The following is a 21,385-nucleotide window of genomic DNA, read 5'->3' on the forward strand; positions in this document are numbered from 1 at the left end:
TCCCGTCACATGCTTTCCCAGTGGGCTGTGCACAGTGACAGCGGCAAGGAGCAGGGGAGCCTGGGTTTGTAACTTGGGGCTATCAAACTCTCGGGGAACTGGGAAATGTCAAGAGGCCCTTAACTGGGGAAAGCATCTTACAAATCTGAATTCCCTCAAGACCTTGAATTCTGTTCAGAACCTTCCCACCATGAAGATGCACCCCTCTGACACCGCTGACCACCGGCTCCTCTCCAGCACCAGGCGCCTGACTCATCAAGGCAGGTGTAAGGGGTTAGAGGTTAAGAGAGAGAGAAAAAAGAAGAAAAAAAAGCACCAGGCTTACTGACTTTGCAGAGCTTTTTCTGGGGTGATCTTTAAAGAGAAACACATCTATATAGAGATTAAGTATGTCATTCACTTACAAAAGAAGAGAAAAAAACCCAGAATCCTAAGAAAATCTCTTTAATTTTCATCTTTCGGAAATACATTTTTCATTTCTTTTTAATTACCATGATACAAAAATGTTAAATATCTAACAATGATCTGTAGGAAGCAGATCCACGGGATTCTGTCGCTGCTGTGATCTGGTTTGACAGAGAAAGGCTGGTACAGGGTGTTGATTTGTTATGATTTCACACACATGCACACATACGCACACTTGCCACCTCACCCCCAGACACCACCAGACAAACAGACAAGACACTGGCTAACACACGGAATGCTACCTGGGAAAACAGAAATTAACTTTTCATTTGTACACCCCACCATGAGAAACTCACATCTTAGGTGGGGGGGAAAAACCACCTCTAAATAAATATGCCCCAAAGGTCAAGGCATGTGTTGACGGTGGTAGACATCTTCCTACCAGGAAAACAAGCTTGGGAGCTTCGTGGTTTCAGGCAGCAATGATGAGAAGCAGGCAGACACAACCGAATTCTTCATGGGAGGCCGTACCACACCCCAGGGCTGCCCCCGGGCCTGAGCGTGAACCTCTCGAGAAGTTCAACCCCAAATTCATGGTCACAGCACACAAGAGCGTCGGCTCTTTCTGCGGGTCTCACGGTTGGCCTTCCCCTTCGGGTGGATTCGCACACACAGATCTGTGACTGGAGGGTTTCACACAAGCAACAAGTAATGACCTTAATGACCTGATGAATCATGAACACACGACAGTCGACAACACGCTGAGTGCCAGCACATGGGTGAGGCTGAGGCGGGAGGAACACAGCCTTGAAAATAAAAACTGGGGTTTTTTCAGGAGACACACTTGGTTTCAGGCTCCTCCCACACCACAGTGGATTCAGTGAAACGCGGTATGGCTTCCAAACGTGCCAGCTGCTTCTTTCCTTCTCGCCAACAGCACCAGCGGGGTTGTTCCACTCCGGTCTTGGTTACCACGTGTCGGGGACTTCGAAGAGCTTGGCCGAGCTGTCCGAGATGCTTCCTGGTGGGCGAGGACAAAAGAAGGTGAATAAGGAGAGGGCTGCCCTGGCCGGGGGAAAGAAAGAGGAGCTGCCTGGACAGGGTTGACCAGGGCCAGGCTGGGATGGTCTTGTCGCTGGAGAGCAGTGCCCGGCATACAAAGGCCATGCTGCAGAAATATCACCGCAGGATCCAGGAATGCCCCCTGCCTGGGCATCTGTACTGACTTCACAGGAGTTAAGCATCCTCTAGTGAGCACACACTCCCATATTCTTTGCTAGCCAGCATGCTGGGCAGAGAAGGCAGTGGCACCCCATTCCAGCACTCTTGCCTGGAAAATCCCATGGACGGAGGAGCCTGGTAGGCTGCAGTCCATGGGGTCACTAAGAGTTGGGCATGACTGAGTGACTTCACTTTCGCTTTTCACTTTCATGCACTGGAGAAGGAAATGGCAACCCACTCCAGTATTCTTGCCTGGAGAATCCCAGAGACAGAGGAGCCTAGCAGGGGGTCGCACAGAGTCGGACACGGCTGAAGCGACTTAGCAGCAGCAGCAGCATGCCAGGCACTTAGTTCATTTAACCTTCATACAAGCCTGGTTTAGTGGCAGGCTTGTTTTACGGCAAGTGGCTGAGATGGGGGTCCAGATGCCCCCAGAACCGAGATCCCTGCCAAAGGCCTGGGAGGATGAGTTTCTCTGTGCTGCAGTGACTGTTAACTAGACAAGAAGTCTCAGGGGCTGGTGGCTAGATAGTGGCTAGAGGGAAGCTGACCAGTGGGGGTTGACATCCCAAAACAGATCTGCAAAAGCAGCTTGTAGCTCTTTCCTATTTCAGCAACACTGGCTATAGACTTCGTGACTTAAAGGAGCCTCTTCTGTTACAAACAGTTTCACCCCAAAGTTACAAGCCCTTCTTCATTCGGAAACACTCTGTAACAGCAGCAGCACCATTGGGTCACTGCTTGGACCACCGATGTCCACAGCCAAGTACATGGGAACTAAGTCAGGAAACAGCATGTTCATGATGGAAAATGTGACCGGCTAGGTGCTCTCATACCCGGGATATCATGCATTATTTAAGCCTTAAGGTAGGGTTGGCAGGGAAACAGGCAAAGCCAGCCCCAGCTAACAGTCCAAGACTGAAAAAGGGGAGAGGTCTGTGATGATGCCTGAAGCGGAGAGTAACTTTCAAAAACAGAGGGGCACTTGTTCAGCTGGGGGTGGTTACTGCCCGTGACAGGAAGGCCTAAAGGTAACTAGGTCCAAACACGTGAAATGACATGAGGATTTCTGCTGGCATGAGAATCCGCCCCTCTCCTCCTTTACTGAGATAAAACCCAGAGAGACAGGATGAGAAGAGCAGGAGAGGACGTCATCTCAAGTGTTCTGTCGGGAGTCTCAACGGCTGCATGGAACACACGTGTCCCAGGACTGCTCCAGAGAACTGAAGGTGAGCAGGAGATGGTCCCCATGACCAAGTCCCATGATCCAGTTAGAAAAGGAAAAACGGTGGGACTTCCCTGGTGGGGCAGTCGTTAAGAATCTGCCTGCCAATGTGGGGGACGTGGGTTTGATCCCTGGTCCAGGAAGATTCCATATGCTGTGGGGCTACTAAGCCCACGAGCTGCAACTACTGAGCCCGTGTGCCCTGGAGCCTGTGCTCCGCAAGACGGGAAGCCACTGTAACGAGAGGCCCTCGCACTGCAGCTACAGAGCAGCCCCCTGCCTGCTGCAACTAAAGAAAGCCCTCGCCCAGCAACGAAGACCCAGAGTAGCCAAAAACAAATAAATGCATAAAACTTTAAAAGGAAAGAAAAGGAATAAAGGCTATTGAAAGACAAAGCAAAACACAAACAGTCCCCTCCAGGGAACAACTAAATTCTGCAGATGGCCCAGGATAAGATTAAACTAGCCTGACCCCCTTCTCAACCACCCAGTCACACAGTACTTGATAGGGAGGAAAACTGACATCAGTAAGGGCGTTTTTGTAACTCACATATCAAAGAAATAATACAGCAGCCTATCAGATATTCTAAAGGCAAAAGCCACAAGGCCAAATGTTGGGGTGGGGGTGGGCGCTGAAATGAAACTGAGAGGGAAAAAGATCTATGGCTAAAAGCAATGTGCTGCCATCCTTACCATGGCACCCGCCCCTACCTGGGTGGGAGTGCATGTGAGTCTGGCGGCACGCCGTCCCACACACAGAAACAGGACTTCCTCGGTGGCCTGGGGGTTAAGAATCCACCTTGCAATGCAGGGAACACAGGTTCGATTCCAACTAAGCCTGAGCTCTGTGACTACCGAGCTGTGCACTACAAGGAAGATCCTGCGTGCTACAATCAAGACCAGATGCAGCCAAAAGCAAACAAAAAGAAACCACACAGCAGTGACTCTGTGGAGAGCAAGTGAGAAACAATGGAATAAGCAGAAACTGGGGAGAGAGGCAAGCGTGGTGGGGCTGTCTCAGTAGCTGTAAGACGCTGAGCAACTCTCACTGCCGTATCTGTATGGTACACTCAATGCTATTCTGAGCCTCAGAGGATTTCCATGACTCAGCTATGTTCCTGGCCACAGAGCCAGTTCTGAATGCTCATTAGCCCCTTCCCCTTGTGGAGAAGGTGGCCCAACACTGCATGTGGTTACTGCCTGGGGAAGCCTACAGCCTGCAGTCAAAGAGAGCTGCCTACAATGTGCAGCTGCTGAGAAAGGATGGTGTGCACAGAGCAACCAGAATTTCGTGAACCAACTAAAGGAAACCTAGACCAGAGGGGAGCTGAAGGTTAGTGCTGGTGCTCATTCCAGCACCTTCCAGAAAGGGAGAGCTGTAGACCGTTGAAGGATCCATTTCAAAGCTAATGGATAAGAAACTGTGGTCAGTTTTCCAGGAAACTCACTTTTCACAGCCCTGTGTGGTAACTAGAATGCAAAGAATTACTCAGGAACAACTTTTCTTTTTCAACAGAAACTTCAGGACATCTGTCTCCTGCTATGATGGACTGTACCTTGCATCATATACAAAATGGATGGTATATCTAAATGTAAAACCTGAAACTAGAAAACTTCTAGAAGAAAACATAGGAGAACTCTGCAATCTTGAATAAAGCAAAGCTTTCTCACATATGACACCAAAGGCATAATTCAAGGGGAAAAAATGATAAGCTGGACTCCATTAAAATGTAAAACATCTACCACTGAAAGGCACTGCTAAGAGAATGAAAAGCACCGTCCAGAAGAATCTGTAAAACACTCAACAGGACTTGTGTCCTGAATCCATAAGAACTCTCAAAATTCAATAAGAAAAAACAAACAAACAGCCCAATGAAAAAACAGGCAAAAGACTTAAACACTCATTTCACCAAAGAAGATATTTCAATGGACAAATAATCACATAAAAAGATATTTAACATTGTCAGTCATTAGGGAAATTCAAACCAAAGCCATAAGGAGATACCAGTCCACGTCACTGGGATGGCTACAAAGGACACCACCAGCGCTGCTGACTGCAGAGAGCCACTGAGCCCTGGTGGGGATGGGGAGCGCTGCAGCCACCCTGGAGAACAGTGGGCCAGGTTCTTACACAATTAAACATACACTTACCATCTGACACAGTAAGTCCACCCGTAGGTGTTTATTCCAAAGAAATGAACACTTATTTCACATAAAAACTGACACAGAAGGTTATATTTGCTAGATCCTCAGCTGCTAACACCTAAATGCCAAAGGCAAAATGGATAAACAAATAGTGGTATGTCTGAAAGTGGGTTGTTAATCCACAGAAGAAAGGAATGAACCAGCGAAGTGGGTAACAGCACAGACAAACGTCAAAGGCCTTATGCTAAGGGCAAGACCTGAGGGGTCACATATCGAATGATTCCATTTAAATGACCCTCGGAAAAGGCAAAATTACAGTGACAGAAAGCAGATCGGTGGCTGCCAGGATCTAGGGATGGGGAGGGGCTGACTGCAAAGGGGCACGAGGGAATCTTCTGGAATAGCTGTTTTATTTCTTGAGCACAGTGATGCTTATATGACTGTATACATTTGTCAAAACTATACACTTTGTCAAAGCCGGTACGCCTCAGAGTAATGACTTTCACTGTATGTAAATTGAATCTTAATAAAGCTGACCCTGTAAAAGGTATGAGGAATGTTGTTTAAAAAAATTTTTTTAATATAAGATATTATGCTGATAATTAAAATTATTTGACCAAGAGTTTTTTAAATGGGGGAAAACAAGATACTAGATGGCATACAGAGTATGCTCCCACTATGCATAAAAATGACAGGTAGAGAGAAATACTTGTTAACAGAGTACCAAGTAACTGTGGAATTTTATATTCTTCTATTTTCCTTCATTTTACTGATTTTCATCATAAGCCCATTATTTTTATTAACAAAACAACAAAAGAAAGTAAAAAGTGGAAACAAAAGGTGACTGTTTCTGCTGATTTGCCTTTCACCTACTTAAGAGTTGAGGGTTTCCCTGGTGGCTCAGACAGTCAAGAATCCACCTGCAATGCAGGAGACCCAGGTTCGGTCCATGGGTCAGGAAGATCTCCTGGAGAAAGGAATGGCAACCCACTCAGTATTCTTGCCTGGAGAATCCCATGGACAGAGAAGCCTGGCTGGCTACAGTCCATGGGGGTCTCAAAGAGTCAGACATGACTTTATATTCACTTCACTCCATTAATTAGAGTTGAAAAGGAGCAACTCGGAGCTAAGGCAGCTCTTCCCTCATGTGAATCTGAAAAGGTATGCAGCACATCAGGAATCTGCCATCAAGTCGTCTCTACAGAGTGGAACTCTTTACATGGAAAGATCCTCTGGGGTGCCATATGGGAGTTTTTAACTAGGAAATGCTCCGAAGGGCCTGGTCATGGGGTGGTTTCCACATTAAGAAGGCAGGGCTCCCCTGGATGGCGTGTGGGGAGTCCCTGAGGGCTGCCTGCAGGAAGAGGAAGGGCACTCGCGGAGCACACTGCCCTGCAGTGCAGCATCCCCCTCAGTGAGGCTGAAATCCATATCTTAACTGAGTAATTAGAAAGCTCCTGGGGAGGCTGCTGGGCTTCCCTAGGCTGGCCACTCAGGTGACCGACAGCACCAACTGCAGACCACGTTTCTGACTTCAGGAGACCTCTGACAGCAAGAGGAGACTGCTGTTCCAAGTAGAGTCTCCATTTTCACACTGAACCCTAAGGGCTGAAGCTGGAAAAAAATCAGCAGATTAGTCAAGACTCCAATAAAACTCTCAGTTCTTGGAAAACATGGAAAGCTCTACTGTGTTGTGTTTTAAACGTGAGGGGGAAAAGAGACTTGGAACGACATCGCTGCTACATGACAAGTCACCAGGAACAGCCACAGCTCTTGGCCCTGCTCTGTGAACACTAAGAGCGTTAGACGTGGAACCTCGGCTATTGGACAGTCCATCTCTATTTTGAGACTGGCCAGTCCGACCAGCATCAGGCCACTGGAATATGAATTCACTTCCTCAGCAAGAGCAAGGGCGCTGTGGATACCCACCCATCAAACAGTGTCTGGGAAACACTTCTTAGAGACAGCTGACTCCAGCATATACAGCACACGGAGCTGTTTCCTTTATGCACCAATGGAGAGAATGCCTTGAATGCCCCAGAGGAGAGCAGACAGCATTATCAATCTCCATTAACTCCAATAAGTATAAAAGCGGGAGGACTGATAGTATAAATTTGCTTCCTGAAAATAGGATAGAAACAACTACATTCAGGAGAAAAACATTTACTAAGTCACATGACATGCAGATAAAAAGCTCCAAAAGGGAAGAATATCTTGGATTTTTATCACATGACTTCATCACAAGAAAGTCTGGGTGGGCAGCTGTTTCTGATCTAGAACGGCTGCCAGAAACATTCACCTTTGGGAAGAACCCTTCGCGTCCTCTGAAGTTAGGAGACACCACACACTGCAGCGAGGTTTGATGCCTCTGCTCTGGCTCAGACAGCCCTCCCCGCCACCGTCAATAGCAGCTGTATTTTACTTTGCCTATCTGTGATTCTTTGACTCTTTCTTCTCTCTATAAATCAGATAATGACATCTACACTTTACTCAGTTTTTACAATGACTAGATCACAAAGGACACTCCCAGCACAATGTCTGGTATATACTATTAAACGGTCATTTCTTCTGCAACTTAAGTCCTTTTGTTCTGTGGGAAGGCATCCAGTACTTAACTCTCAGTGTATCTTTGATATTAAGATGTATAACTAAGAAAAATGACACTGTTTGGGGGGGGATTTCTTGAGCATCAGTTGGCCAGAAATTGCTATGGTACATGCTATCCTGTGAAAAACAGTGAAAGTGTTAGTTGCTTAGTCGTGTCTGACTCTTTGAGACTGCATGGACTATAGCCTACCAGGCTCCTCTGTCCATGGAATTCTCCCGGCAAGAATACTGGAGTGGGTTGCCATTCCCTTCTCCAGGGGATCTTCCCAACTGAGGGATCGAACCCGGGTCTCCCGCATTGCAGGTGGATTCTTTACCATCTGAGTCACCGGGGAAGCCCATGTGATATCCCATGGCCCTACTTTTCGCTACCTTCCCCTTGGAAAGCAGAATGCTCCCTGCTGGTGGGAGACTGTCCTCTGCGTCCCCCATGCCTTCACTGGCAGTGCTCTGGGCACCCAATGCGCCCCAGTGAGTCATGGGGGCACCTGTCAAGGCGCCGTCCCCACTGAGTTTGGGGGCTTCGATACAAAAAGATTTGCAGAATCCTGTACATACTAATATCAGAGAAGCCTTGGCCATCGTGGATTTGAGTGTCCACATAGAAGCGGCCAGTTAGACAGCAAGAGCAAAAGATGGGGCTAGGACCGAGATAAAAGCATCAGTGGCTCCCCAGGTGGCTCAGTGGGTGGAAGAATCCACCTGCCACACGAGAGATGCACGAGATGCGGGTCCATCTCTGGGTTGGGAAGACGCCCGGAGGAGGGCGTGGCAGCCCACTCCAGCGTTCTCTCACCCGGAGAATCCCATGGGCAGAGGAGCCTGGCGGGCCACAGTCCATGGGGTCACAAAGAGTCAGACACAACTGAGGTGACTCAGTACGCATGCATGGAAAAGAACTGGCAGAGTTATTCCTGGCTGAGAATTTCATCACTGGCCTTATAAAAGGAATTCATGCAAATCCTGTTATCACACTGTATGCTTTCATGTATTCAATCTGTTGAAGACATATTTATTGAGTATCTAATTCGTATAAGGACAAAATCCCTGCATAGAAGGTTAATCTATAGTGAGAGGGATGTATTTAAAATAATACTCAGATAAATATACCACCACCACATCTGATCTTGTTATAAAATAAAACTAGTGATAATAGTGTGTTCTCTGGAATTATCATTAAGTTTAGTGATGAAACACTTTATAGTTAAAAGAAAAAAAAAAAAAAAGATACTGTCCCCAGTAGGACTGCTCAGCTTGATGCCTTAGAACCCTTCTCTGCAGGAAAAATGAAGCCACATTGTACCAAACACTCTAATCCAGTTCCACCTCTGGTCTCCTGGGACACTCTGAAGCTTTGGGAGTTTAACACAGACCCTTCAGAGTCTGAACTCTATTGTTGTTCAGTTGCTCAGGCACGTTCCACTCTTTGTGACCCCATGGACTGCAGCATGCCACGCTTCCCTGTCCTTCACTATCTCCTGGAGTTTGCTCAAACTCATGTCCATTGAGTCAATGATACCACCCAACCATCTCATCCTCTGTCATCTTCTTCTCCTCCTGCCTTCAATATTTCTCAGCATCAGTGTCTTTTCCAGTGAGTCAGCTCTTCACATCAGGTGGACAAAGTATTGGAACTTCAACTTCAGCATCAGTCCTGCCAATGAATATTCAGGGTTGATTTTCTTTAGGATTGACTGATTTGATTTCCTAGCTGTGCAAGGGACTCTCAAGAGTCTTCTCAGCACCACAGTTAGAAAACATCAATTTTTCTCTGCTCATTTTAGGACCTCCTTAAAGTAACTGAGCAATCAAAACTGGTTGACCTGCCAGGCCCAGTACCTGGGATCTTGACCTACATCCTGCGGATACTTTTAGGACTATGTGCTCAAAACAAACCAGCTAAAGAGGATCCAGGGAACTTCCAGGCCTGCACTGCTGGAAGATCTAACCCAATGAATGGTGTTCTAGAAGAAAACTCATTGCTCTTAAGTTATCTGATTCAATTAAAAGTTGTCAAGATGTTTCTCTTTCTTCTTTAGCAGGACTGACAAAGAACTGAAAAAAATATACCTTTTTTTTTTTTTAAAGCTCAAATCTTGTGGCAGTGACAGCTTTACTGTCAATCGGAGGGAAAAAGAGACTATTTAAATGATGGTGTTATAAATTCAAAACCCCAAATAACTCACAGAAAGTTTTCCCTTAAAATGATGAAAGTTATAAAAGGAACTAATCTATTAATGCAATCTATTATTGGGTATTTTAATATCTTTGAGACTGTGCTGAGATAGAAGGGAAAAAACCTAAAATCCTGTCCCTGAGAAGTAACAGATAATTTTAAAAAATTCAGGAGACTGAGAGATGAAGGAAAGCTATACAAGAAGGGAAAAGCCCCCGATCCTGGTCATGCTCTGGGTGAGCTCTGACAGCCATGCTAACCTTTAGTATCTAACATCTGTGGAGCAGGCCCAGTGTGACAGGGGCAGCGGGCGTCAGAAGGGGCAACGGGCGTCAGAGCTGAAGACAATGTTGCAGATTAAAAAGCTCTCTCATACTTACATGCGGGAAACGAGGGGCGACGCACAGCCTGGAGGAGACAGTGAAAACACACAGCCCAGACTTCAAGTAAGAACTTACGCTTTCAGTTAGAGTGCAGCTTCAGCACAATGCATAAAAAGGCATCTGTGACACTTCTGCTGTCTTTGATTTCATTAACATCAATGAGATTCAGAAAACGCGCTGCAGGCAGATCAAGCCGTGTAAAAAGAGGAATTAACTGAAACACAATGCATTCTTGGCCTGGGTATGAAGCAAGTTCCAGGGCTCCACCCTTATCCTTTGACCTGACTGTTGGTTCCAACTAACGGGGGTGACTGTCACGAAGTCAGATACAGGACAGGAGTAACTTCCCTCTCAGGCATCCCCTCATCCTAAGGAGACAACATGTAACTGCGCTTAAAAATATCCACTTTGTTGGAGGCCTGACTTCGTGCTCCGTGACCCAGGGCAAGTCACACAATCCTCAGGCCTTGGTTTCCTCCTTTCCTCTTTTCCCTCCTCCTTCCCTCCTTTCTTCAAAAATTTTTTAGTTGCAGTATAGTTGACTTACAATGTTGTGTTAGTTTCTGGTCTATAGCAAAGTGATTCAGTTATATATATACACACATATAGATGTTTTTCATATTCTTTTCCATTACGGTTTATTAGAGGATATTGAACATAGTCCCCCATTCGATACACTAGCACCTTGTTCATCTGTTTTATATATAGCAGTTTGTATCTGCTACTCTCAGACTCCTAGTATCCCTCCCCTGCCCTTTCCCCTTTGATAGCCATAAATTTGTTTTCTTTGTCTGTGAGTCTCTTCTTGTTTTGTAAATAAGTTCATTTGTATCGTATTTTAGAGTCCACATAGAAGGGGTATCATATTGTATTCGTCTTTCTCTTTCTAACATTGGCTTAGTATGGTTATCTCCAGGTGCATCCATGTTGCTGCAAATGGCATTATTTCATTCTTTTCTATGATTGAGTGATACCCCACATATATATGTGCCACATCTTTATCCATTCGTCTGTCAGTGGACATTTAGGCGGCTTCCATGTCTTGGTTACTGCATATAGTGTGGTTATGAACACTGAGGTGCATGTATCTTTCAGAATTAGTTTTCTCCAGATATATGTCCAGGAGTGAGGTTGCTGGATCATGTGGCAAGTATATTTTTAGCTTTTAAATAAGGAACCTCCATGCTGTTCTCCACAGTGGCTGTACCAACTTTTGTTCCTACCGACTTTTTTCTACACCCTCTATAGCATTTTGGAGAAGGCAATGGCACCCCACTCCAGTACTCTTGCCTGGAAAATCCCATGGACAGAGGAGCCTGGTAGGCTGCAGTCCATGGGGTTGCTACAAGTCAGACATGACTGGGTGACTTCACTTTCACTTTTCACTTTCATGCATTGGAGGAGGAAATGGCAACCCACTCCAGTATTCTTGCCTGGAGAATCCCAGGGATGGGGGAGCCTGGTGGGCTGCCACCTATGGGGTTGCACAGAGTCGGACACAACTGAAGCGATTTAGCAGCAGCAGCAGCGGCTACATCATTTATTATTTGTAGACTTTTGACGATGGCCATTCTGACCAGTGTGAGGTGGTACCTCACTGCAGTTTTGATTTGCATTTCTCTAACAGTTGGAGAAGGCAATGGCAACCCACTCCAGTATTCTTGCCTGGAAAATCCCATGGACAGAGGAGCCTGGTAGGCTGCAGTCCATAGGGTCACAGAGTTGGACACGACTGAGTGACTTCACTTTCACTTTTCACTTTCATGCACTGGAGAAGGAAACGGCAACCTACTCCAGTGTTCTTGCCTGGAGAATCCCAGGGACGGTGGAGCCTGGTGGGCTGCCGTTTATGGGGCCGCACAGAGTTGGACACGACTGAAGCGACTTAGCAGCAGCAGCAGCATCTCTTCATCTGTATGCCTTCTTTGGAGAAATGTCTACTTAGGTCTTTTGCCTATTTGTTGATGGGGTGGTTTGCTTTTCTGTTGTTGACTTGCATGAGCTGCTTGTATATTTTGGAAATTAAGCCTGTCAGTTGCATCGTTTGCAACATTTTCTCCCATTCCACAGATTTTGTCTTTTCAATTTGTTTATAGTTTCCTTTGCTGTGTAAGGGCTTCCCTAGTGTCTCAGACGGTAAAAAGGTTGTATAAGTCTGAGTAGGCCCCATTTGTTTATTTTGCTTTGTTTCTATTGCCTTTGGAGACTGACCTAAGAAAACACTGCCAAGACTTGAGTCAGATAATGTTTTGTTCTCTTCTAGGAGTTTTATGATGCCATGTCTTATACTTAAGTCTTAAGCCATTTTGAGTTTACTGTTGTGTATGGTGTGAGGGAGTCTTCTAACATCACTGATTTACATGCAGCTGTCCAGCTTGGCCAACACCACTTGCTGAAGATATTGCCTTCTCTCAGGCTTTCGTTTTCTTCATTGTAAAATGGACCATGATGCCTACTTCAGAGATTTGAAGGAAAGTGTTTCAGTCAAGTCTGAGGGGCAGAGCCAGGCCCTCTACAAGCACTTGGTCAGCAGCGGCTGTCCTTTCTGTTGCTGTGACAGCTTGCTGAGCAGGTTCTGGTCGGATCTCCTAGGCAGGGCCTTTTTCAGGCTCTGGCTGCCCTGCAAGCCCCTTCCTTGCCTTGCACTCGGGCCTGCAGAAGGTCTGAGCACCAAGGGCTGGGTGAGCTCCTGGGGCCTCCAAAGCATGTCTGGGGGATGGAGGGGATGTGGGACTCAGCTCACCTTCTCTTTCTGCTTTTGGTGTTTTTTCCCTGCTCTTTAAAAAAAATTATTTATACTTAATCTAAAAAATTTTTTTTAATTAATTTTTTGGCTACGCTGGGTCTTCACTGCTGCGTGTGGGCTTTCTCTAGCTGCAGCGGGGTTGGGGGAGCCTACTCCCTAATTGCAGTGCACGGGCTTCTCATTGTGGTGGTGTCTCTTCTCAGGCGGACAGTTGCCCCCTGCGGCATGTGGGATCTTCCCACATCAGAGATCAAACCTGTGTCCCCTGCATTGGCAGGCAGATTCTTAATGACTGGACCACCAGGGAAGTCTTTGCTCTGCTTCTTACTAGCTACATGCACATTTCCTTGCCACTCTGAGCTCAGACATCTGCCATCACTAAAACAAGGGTGAGTTCCTAGGTCAGAGCTGTTGTGAGAATGAAATTCAACCAGGAGAGAGAGAAGGCTCCTACTGCACTGTCTAGCACACAGTGGGTTCACAACATGTGTTCATTTCCCATTTCCTTTGCTTCTTACGTAACTCTGCTTACGAGAGAAATTCAGGCTGCCTGGGGTTGGGTTAGGACCAGTGAAAATTCTACTGAAAATAACAAGTGTAGGAGTAGAGCTCTGTGCAAACTCACATACATATTTAAAATACTCAGGTGACTTTATACACATCACAAAACCTCTAAACAATGGAGGAGAGAGAGAAGGTTACCAAAATGGGCGGATCATCTTTAACAAGGAGGCCCCTGCCAAGCCTCACACTATCCAGAGCCAGGGCTATTAAGGGATTCCTCAAATTAAAATGAAAATGATCCAAAAAACATCTGGTCCCGTTTTGGGCTACATGGGTTTGGCCATCAACTGAAGCCCTGATGTAATTTCTTCCCCTCAATGAGAGTTTCTAGAGCACTGTGGAGGACTCAGCTCCAGGCCCTTGGTGAGACTCAATACAAACCTGTCGGAGAAAGGTCCTTCTTCATCCTTTTTAGTTTCTTGGCCTTTTTCCTTCCCTCTGAGAGGGGTTCTGCACAGGGATCTGTCTGCTCAAGCTCAGTGTCAGAAATCTCCCCCGATACTCGGGCCTCCAGGCCAGCTTCTGCTCGACTGGGACTCAGGTTTCTCTTTCCTACTGTGCTGGTGGCTGTGAGACTGAAATGCAAATAGAGGAACAACATGAGGGTGCTGAGAGTAACTGGAAGACTAAGCCTATAAAAATATTTTAACACTCTTAATTCTATTAACACTTAACTAGCAATCAAACAATACAGTCAGCTGCTCCCTGTGAACTGAAGTCTAAACGTATACCTACAGCAAGCCTATTCAGAGGAATCTTCTGTATCAGACTTGTGCACAGATAGACACAAATCTAAGAGTGTTTAAAAGAAAAAAGTTTTAATGAAAATCCCGGGTCTTTATTTGATAGAGTTACAAACAGCCGATTCATTGGGAAAGCCCCTGATGTTGGGAAAGATTGAGGGCAGGAGAAGAAGAGGGCAATAGAGGATGAGATGGTCGTATCACTGACCATCATGGACATGAGTCTGAGCAAACTCCAGGAGCTAGTGAAGGACAGGAGGGCTGGCGCCCTGCAGTCCATGGGGTAGAAAAGAGTCAGACATGACTGAAAGACTAAACAACAATCCTAACAGAAGAGTCGGAGAAGGCAACGGCACCCCACTCCAGTACTCTTGCCTGGAAAATCCCATGGGCGGAGGAGCCTGGGAGGCTGCAGTAAAGAGTAAAGAGTCAGACACGACTGAGCGACTTCACTTTCACACATTGCAGAAGGCAATGGCAACCCACTCCAGTGTTCTTGCCTGGAGAATCCAAGGGATGGCGGAGCCTGGTGGGCTGCCCTCTATTCGGTCGCACAGAGTTGGACACGACTGAAGCGACTTAGCAGCAGCAGCAACAAAAGAGTACAACAGACTAGCAGAGCAATCATAACAAAGCAGTGGTATGGATTACATTAAATCACAAAACAGCACTGTTACTTACATGCCTGCCTAACAGATACACAGGAGAACAGGAGAATTCTTGATCTGTCTGCTGCCACACTACTTGTGCATTTGACTATACTTAAGGGGCATACCTCAGGGCTTCCTGGGTGGCTCAGCAGTCAAGAGTCTGCCTGCCAACGCAGGAGACACAGATTTGATCCCTGGGTTGGGAAGATCCCTGGAGTAGGAAATGGCCACCCACTTCAGTATTCTTGCCTGGGAAATCCCATGGACAGAGGAGCCTGGGAGACTACAATCCATAGAGTCGCAAAGACACAACCATACCCCACCTTCATAGAATCTTCTTCTATTCCAAAAAAGTGACTTGTCAAGATTATCATTAAACCTGGCTTCATTTTTAAAACTTTACAGGATTTGACATGCTGAATTAGATCAGATTACATGTCCTGATTTTCCTTAAGAAAGTATGTTCCCTGAAATAGAACTTGATAAAAACAGAGACCACATGGCCAGTGTGAGTCCTGTCTCCTCTAAATGAGTCTTACAGGTTTTTTTTAAAAAACCATAGCCCCACGTTATGAAAAGCATAAAGAATCCAGTCATTCCCCTTAAGGGAGGCCATTCCAGCCCAGAGAGAAGGGTGGATAGCGAGAGAGAGAGAACGTGAGCATGCCCCTGGGTCAGCCTTTCCTAGGAAGTGAGTGCTTTAAAACAGGGGTCCCCAACCCCCAGACCATGGACCTGTACTGGATGATGAACCAGGCCGCATGGCAGGAGGTGAGCAGTGGGCGAGCAAGTCAAGCTTCATCTGTATTCACAGCTGCTTTCCATCGCTCATATTGCCGACCAAGCTCCGCATCCTGTCGGATCAATGGGGGCAGCAGATCCTCATAGGACAGCGAACCCCATTGTGAACCGTGCATGGGAGGGATCTAGGTTGCAAGCTCCTTTTGAGAATCATCCTGAAACCACCACCTACCCTGGTCAATGGAAAAATTGTCTTCCATGAACCTGGTCCCTGCGGCCAAAAAGGGTGGGGTACCGCTGCTTTAAAAATGTTACCTATAAAGCACTCAGGCTACTCAATTATTCAAGTTCAGAAATGTTACTCCTGCACTTCCCTCTTCCCTGTACCTTACACTTGTGCACTCAGAAGAAGAAGGTGGTGGTGTTTAAAAGCCACAGGAAGCAGAACAGAGCCCAGAGCAGATGGCCTCTTAAGAATGGCTGGCTGGCCTGCCACTGTCTTCTTTTCACCTGTATTATCTGCAGCTTTCAGAAACATCTTTTATTGAGGGGACATGAAGAAAAGGGAGAATACCAATGGAAGTATTGGGGGGTGGGTATTAAAAATTCATGCTAAAGTTTGCTGTTTGAAAACTGACAATACCTTTAAATTTTTCTTAAAGACTGAAACTATTTTTGGTTGGTGTCAAGAAATTTTGAAAAATTCAGAAAGCATAAGTTGGAAGATAGTAAGGACATATCCCTCCATCTAAAAAGGGGTAGGAGGCCTAAATATTCCTCTGTGCTGTAAACCCTAGAACATGACAGCCTCTGAGACATAAATGTTTAATGAAAACTCAGATGGAACCATCGGTACTTCAAGAAATACAAAGTGCTGAAATATCCCTAACTGCACACAGAAATCTAGCGGATGATAAAGGTAGTAATCAGGGATTTCCCGGGTGGTCCAGTGGTTAAGAATCTGCCTTGCAATGCAGGGGACACAGGTTCGATCCCTGGTCCAGGAACTAAGATCCCACATGCCGAGGGGCCACTAAGCCCAAGTGCCACAGCTAGAGAGCCTGCACATCGCAACAAAAGATCCTGCATGAGAGCTGAGGCGGTCGAATAAATAAATTTTTTTTGGTAATGGTAGTATTTAAATTCCCCTGGAGGAAGAAATGGCAACCAATTCTGGTATTCCTGCCTGAAAATTTCCATGGACAGAGGAGCCGGGTGGGCTACAGTCCAAAGGGTTGCAAAGAGTCAGATACAACTGAGTGACTGAGCACATACATTCAAACTACTGGGGCAGAAATAAACTTTCAAAAAACCGGTGGTGGGACAAATGGAAAAAGATACACTAGACCCATTCTTTACCCATAAAAAAGAAAAAAATGTTAAAATGGATCAGATATCTAATGAATATGAACCTAAACACATACCGAAGGAAAACATGGATGAATTCCTCCAATACCTGGGTGTAGACAGAGGCATCATGACTCACTATGACTCACAATCCATGTGTAATAAAAGATTTATAAATCTGATCACTTAAAGATAAAAATCCACTGCATAGCACAGTGAAGACAAATGAGAAATCAGGAGAAAATATTGGTAAAGTGTTTCACAGATAAAAGGCTAATGTCTCTAGTATACAAGTAAAACTCAAAATTAAAGGGAAAAAAGACCAAAATTCTATAGGAAAATCAGCAAAGCTATGACTAAATAGCTCATTACACACAAAGATAGACCACACACACACCTCTTAAACACACAAAAAAATGTTCAATTACCCCTTATACACACAAAAAGATGTTCAATTCCCTTCATGATACAAAATAAAATGAAATATTGTTTCTCACCATTAGGTTGGCAAAAACATTCAAATGCTTGATGAAATACTCTGTTGGTGAGACTATGAAAACAGGCACTCACAAACCACTAGTGAGAATGAAAAATGGTCCAACTCTTCCAGAAGCAAATGTGCCAGTATTTAACAAAACTATGTATCTGTTTACTCTTTGAGCTAGCAATCCCACTTCTAGGAATTCAGAAGATATACCTCCAACAATGCAAAAATATTTATGTACAAGATTACTCATTGCCACTTTATTTGTTATTAGGATATTTTCTTGCCAAATATCCAAATGTCTAAGTATAGGAAATTGGTTGAATAATCGGTTATAAACTGGTTGAATAGACTATGCTATGTATAGTCAATCTAACTAAGCACTTACAAGAATGAATGATAATCTCAAAGAACTGATATGGAATAATTTCCAGTGAAAATGGTGAAAAAAGCAAAGTACAAACCAGCAATTTATGAACCTGTATTCCCATTCTTGGGTGGAATATTGGGGTGGGTGGTGGAATTAAAGAAAAAATCCCGAACTCTTCAGTAGGTTTGCTTCTGTAGTTAAATGAGTGAAGCGACTCTGAAAATGTCTGGATACACGATAATGCTTAGCAAATTAGTAAAAGTGTTGATGTAGTTGGAAAATAGATATGCAAATACTGGAACAGGAGAAGGCAAGGGGGACCCTGTGGGGATGGAATGAAATGGGAGATATGAGTATGGGCGTGGCATATCATTTTTTTTTTTCATTTTTAGTGGCTATTTTCTATTACGTTTCCTATTTCCTTCTTTTTAAAGAAATATTTATTTATTTGCTTGCAACGCAGGATCTTCAGTTTTCATTGCGGCATGCCGGACCTTCAGTTGAAGCATGTGAACTCTTAGTTGTGACATCTGGGATCTAGTTCCCTGATCAAGGATCAAACCTGGGACCCCTGCACTGGGAGCACGGAGTCTTAGTCACTGGATACCAGGGAAGTCCCCAGACTTGGGATTTCAAAACCAAGTGTGGGTACACGTGTGCATGTTTATCTGCGTATGTATATGACATATATGTGTATACCCATGCACATACTTCCCAGTATTGCCCACTGAAAGAACAGAAGGAAAAAAATTTCAGTGGTCACAAGCACATGTAGTGTCCACATTATAATGTCTAACACCATACCCCACTGAAAACAAAAAGGGCTCCTCAAAGAAGAACTTGATCCCAGGGCTGGGGTAAACAAAGCACAAAATGAGCCCAGAGTATCTTGCTATACAAGAAAGCAGGAAACTGCTCAGGAGATGACAGTGGCCTGGCACAGGGACCAGGGGCCGGGGTGCAAAGGGCTCTGACTGACCAAGCATGTGAGCACCAGAGTGATTTAAGGGTCAACAATACACTCTAAACCACTGAGAAAAGACAGGAACCCATGGGTCTGCATCAATACACAACAGACAGAGAGAGGAGGGAAGAGCTCTTAATTCTGGTTAAATGCGGAGTAGGAAATGGTAAAAGTAGAGAGAGATGGAACTGGCAAATTATCCATTGGTAACCATCACATGAAGAATGACTGATGCAAAAACATCAAGAGATGCTAAATCAGAGGAGAAACTTTGATGAAGTGCAGGATATCCGCGTGACCTTAAAGTGTCACTCCTGAGGCTGATATCCTGAGAAGGGCACAGCATCACTTCTGCAGTATTCTAGTCAGGACTGTATAACTTGAATGTAATCATGAAGAAACATCAGACAAACCCAAATGAAAAAAATACCTTATGGAAAAAAAGTGGGGTGAAGGGTTGGTGTCCTTCAAAAATGTCATTGTCATAAAAAAGACTAAAGAGACAATGAAAATTAGTTGCAACACATTATCACAGACTGGATCTTATACTAGAGGTAAAGCTATAAAGATAATATTGGATCAAATAATAAAACTGGAATATAAATAGGAGATTACTGTATTATATCAATGTAAAATTACTGAAGTTGATAACTACACCACAGTTATACTACTACTACTACTACTAAGTCACTTCAGTCGTGTCTGACTCTGTGCAACCCCAGAGACGGCAGCCCCCCAGGCTCCCCCGTCCCTGGGATTCTCCAGGCAAGAACACTGGAGTGGGTTGCCATTTCCTTCTCCAATGCATGACAGTGAAAAGTGAAAGTGAAATCACTCAGTGTCCGACTCTTCACGACCCCATGGACTGCAACCCACCAGGCTCCTCCGCCCATGGGATTTCCCAGGCAGGAGTACTGGAGTGGGGTGCCATTGCCTTCTCCGTGATGTCTGTCTACTGCAGCACAATCTAGGACTGAGTTGTGTAAGCGCTTACACACGAGTGATAAATATATCACCAACCCAGTAATACAAGGAAGCAGCTCCCTGACCCATTAACAAAACGTCTCATTTGATACAAGTGAAAGTGAAAGTTGCTCGGTTGTGTCTGACTCTGAGACCCCAGGGACTGTAGTGTGCCAGGCTCCTCTGTCCGTGGGATTCTCCAGGCAAGAATATTGCAGTAAGTAGCTATTCCCTTACCAGGGGATCTTCCTAATCCAGGGATTGAAGCCACGTCTCCCACATTGCAGGAGGATTCTTTACTGTCTGAGCCACCAGGCAAGCCCAAGAATATCGGAGTGGGTAGCCCCATCCCTTCTTTGGGGGATCTTCCCAACCAGGAATTGAACCAGAGTCTCTGCACTGCAGGTAGATTCGTTACCAGTGGAGTCCCTTTAGGGTCCCCCGGAGTCAGCACCCATGCCTTTTCGTTCTTCAATGCCTGGGCCCTTCAGTTCATCCCCTCATTTAACCAACATTCTATCAACATGATGAGCATCTCTCATGGGTCTCCTTCCAACCCTGTCCAGTCCTGCCTGTTGACTCTCAGTCACCGTTCCAGCTCCTTCCTACACTGTCGCCCGTGCACCCTCCCAATCTTGCCTCTCGATTCTTAAAACAGGATCTGAAGTGGTTAGTCCTTCCCCTTCCTCCTCCTCCCAGTCTCCCTTCCCTTTCAAATCCTTTCCTTCCAATGTTACCAAACATATTCCAAAGCAGAGATCTGATCAAATATTTCTAGCTCTGAGACTTCCACTGCTTTCACCACAAAATTGACTTGTAACTGCTTAGAGCAGCATACAGGTTCCTCTGTCATCTGGGTCCCCATTGGTTTCTCTAGCCTTATCTTTTTTAAAAAAAATATTTATTTATTTACTTTTGGCTGCGCCTGGTCTCTGTTGCTGTGAGTCGGTTTTCTCTGGCTGCGGTGAGCAGGGGTTACTCTTTGCGGTGGTGTGTGGGCTGACTCTCACTGCAGCGGCTTCTCTTGTTGCACAGCATGGGCTCCAGATGCACAAGCTTCAGCAGTTGTGACTCACGAGATTTGCTGCCTTGTGGCATGTGGGATCTTCCTGGACTAGGGATCGAACCCACGTCCCCTCCATTGGCATGTGGATGCTTAACCACTGGACCACCAGCAAAGTCCTTCTAGCCTTCTCTTCCACGAGGCAGTTGAGGTGCAAAGACAGCATCTGTTTACCTTAATTAATTCCATGACATGCAGTTTTCCACATGGTCTGCTGTCCACCAGTGGGCTTATCAACCCAAATACACCCTGTATTTCCCATTCTGACATTGCTGTTTGTGCCAAGAGCCTACTGCCCATCTCTTCCTGCTCAAATACCACTAGCCTCACAGAATGCTCCCTAATTCCTCTGTTCGGTGCTCCTTTTCCTCCATGCTTCCTGGAACACTCTGCTTGTCTGTCTCCAGGGGCCTTTAAGTCATATGTCCTTATCATCTATAATAAACAAAACTGGGACCAAAGCAGATGTTCACCAATAGGGGAACAAACAAACAAACTGCAACACAGGTATACAATGAAACACTCAGCTCATAACAATAAGGAATTACTCATATAAGCAACACGGGGGAATCTCAAGCACATGCTTAG

General features: G+C 45.5%; 1 protein-coding gene across 9 annotated transcripts in view; it reads right to left on the reverse strand.

The window, feature by feature from the left end:
• Window positions 1–428: 428 nt before the first annotated feature.
• The window catches only part of PARN (poly(A)-specific ribonuclease), a 199,452-nt gene continuing 178,495 nt past the window's right edge, over window positions 429–21,385 (reverse strand). For all 9 annotated transcript variants that reach the window (XM_042240571.1, XM_060405995.1, XM_060405994.1 and 6 more), the window contains 2 exons: window positions 13,854–14,047; window positions 429–1,426 (listed from right to left, as the gene is read on the reverse strand). In XM_042240571.1, coding sequence (XP_042096505.1) covers window positions 1,374–1,426; window positions 13,854–14,047 — 247 coding nt within the window. In that variant the 3' untranslated portion in view covers window positions 429–1,373. The remainder of the gene's footprint in view (window positions 1,427–13,853; window positions 14,048–21,385) is intronic.

This window comes from Ovis aries, chromosome 24 (assembly GCF_016772045.2).
Source record: "Ovis aries strain OAR_USU_Benz2616 breed Rambouillet chromosome 24, ARS-UI_Ramb_v3.0, whole genome shotgun sequence".
Classification (NCBI taxonomy): domain Eukaryota; kingdom Metazoa; phylum Chordata; class Mammalia; order Artiodactyla; family Bovidae; genus Ovis; species Ovis aries.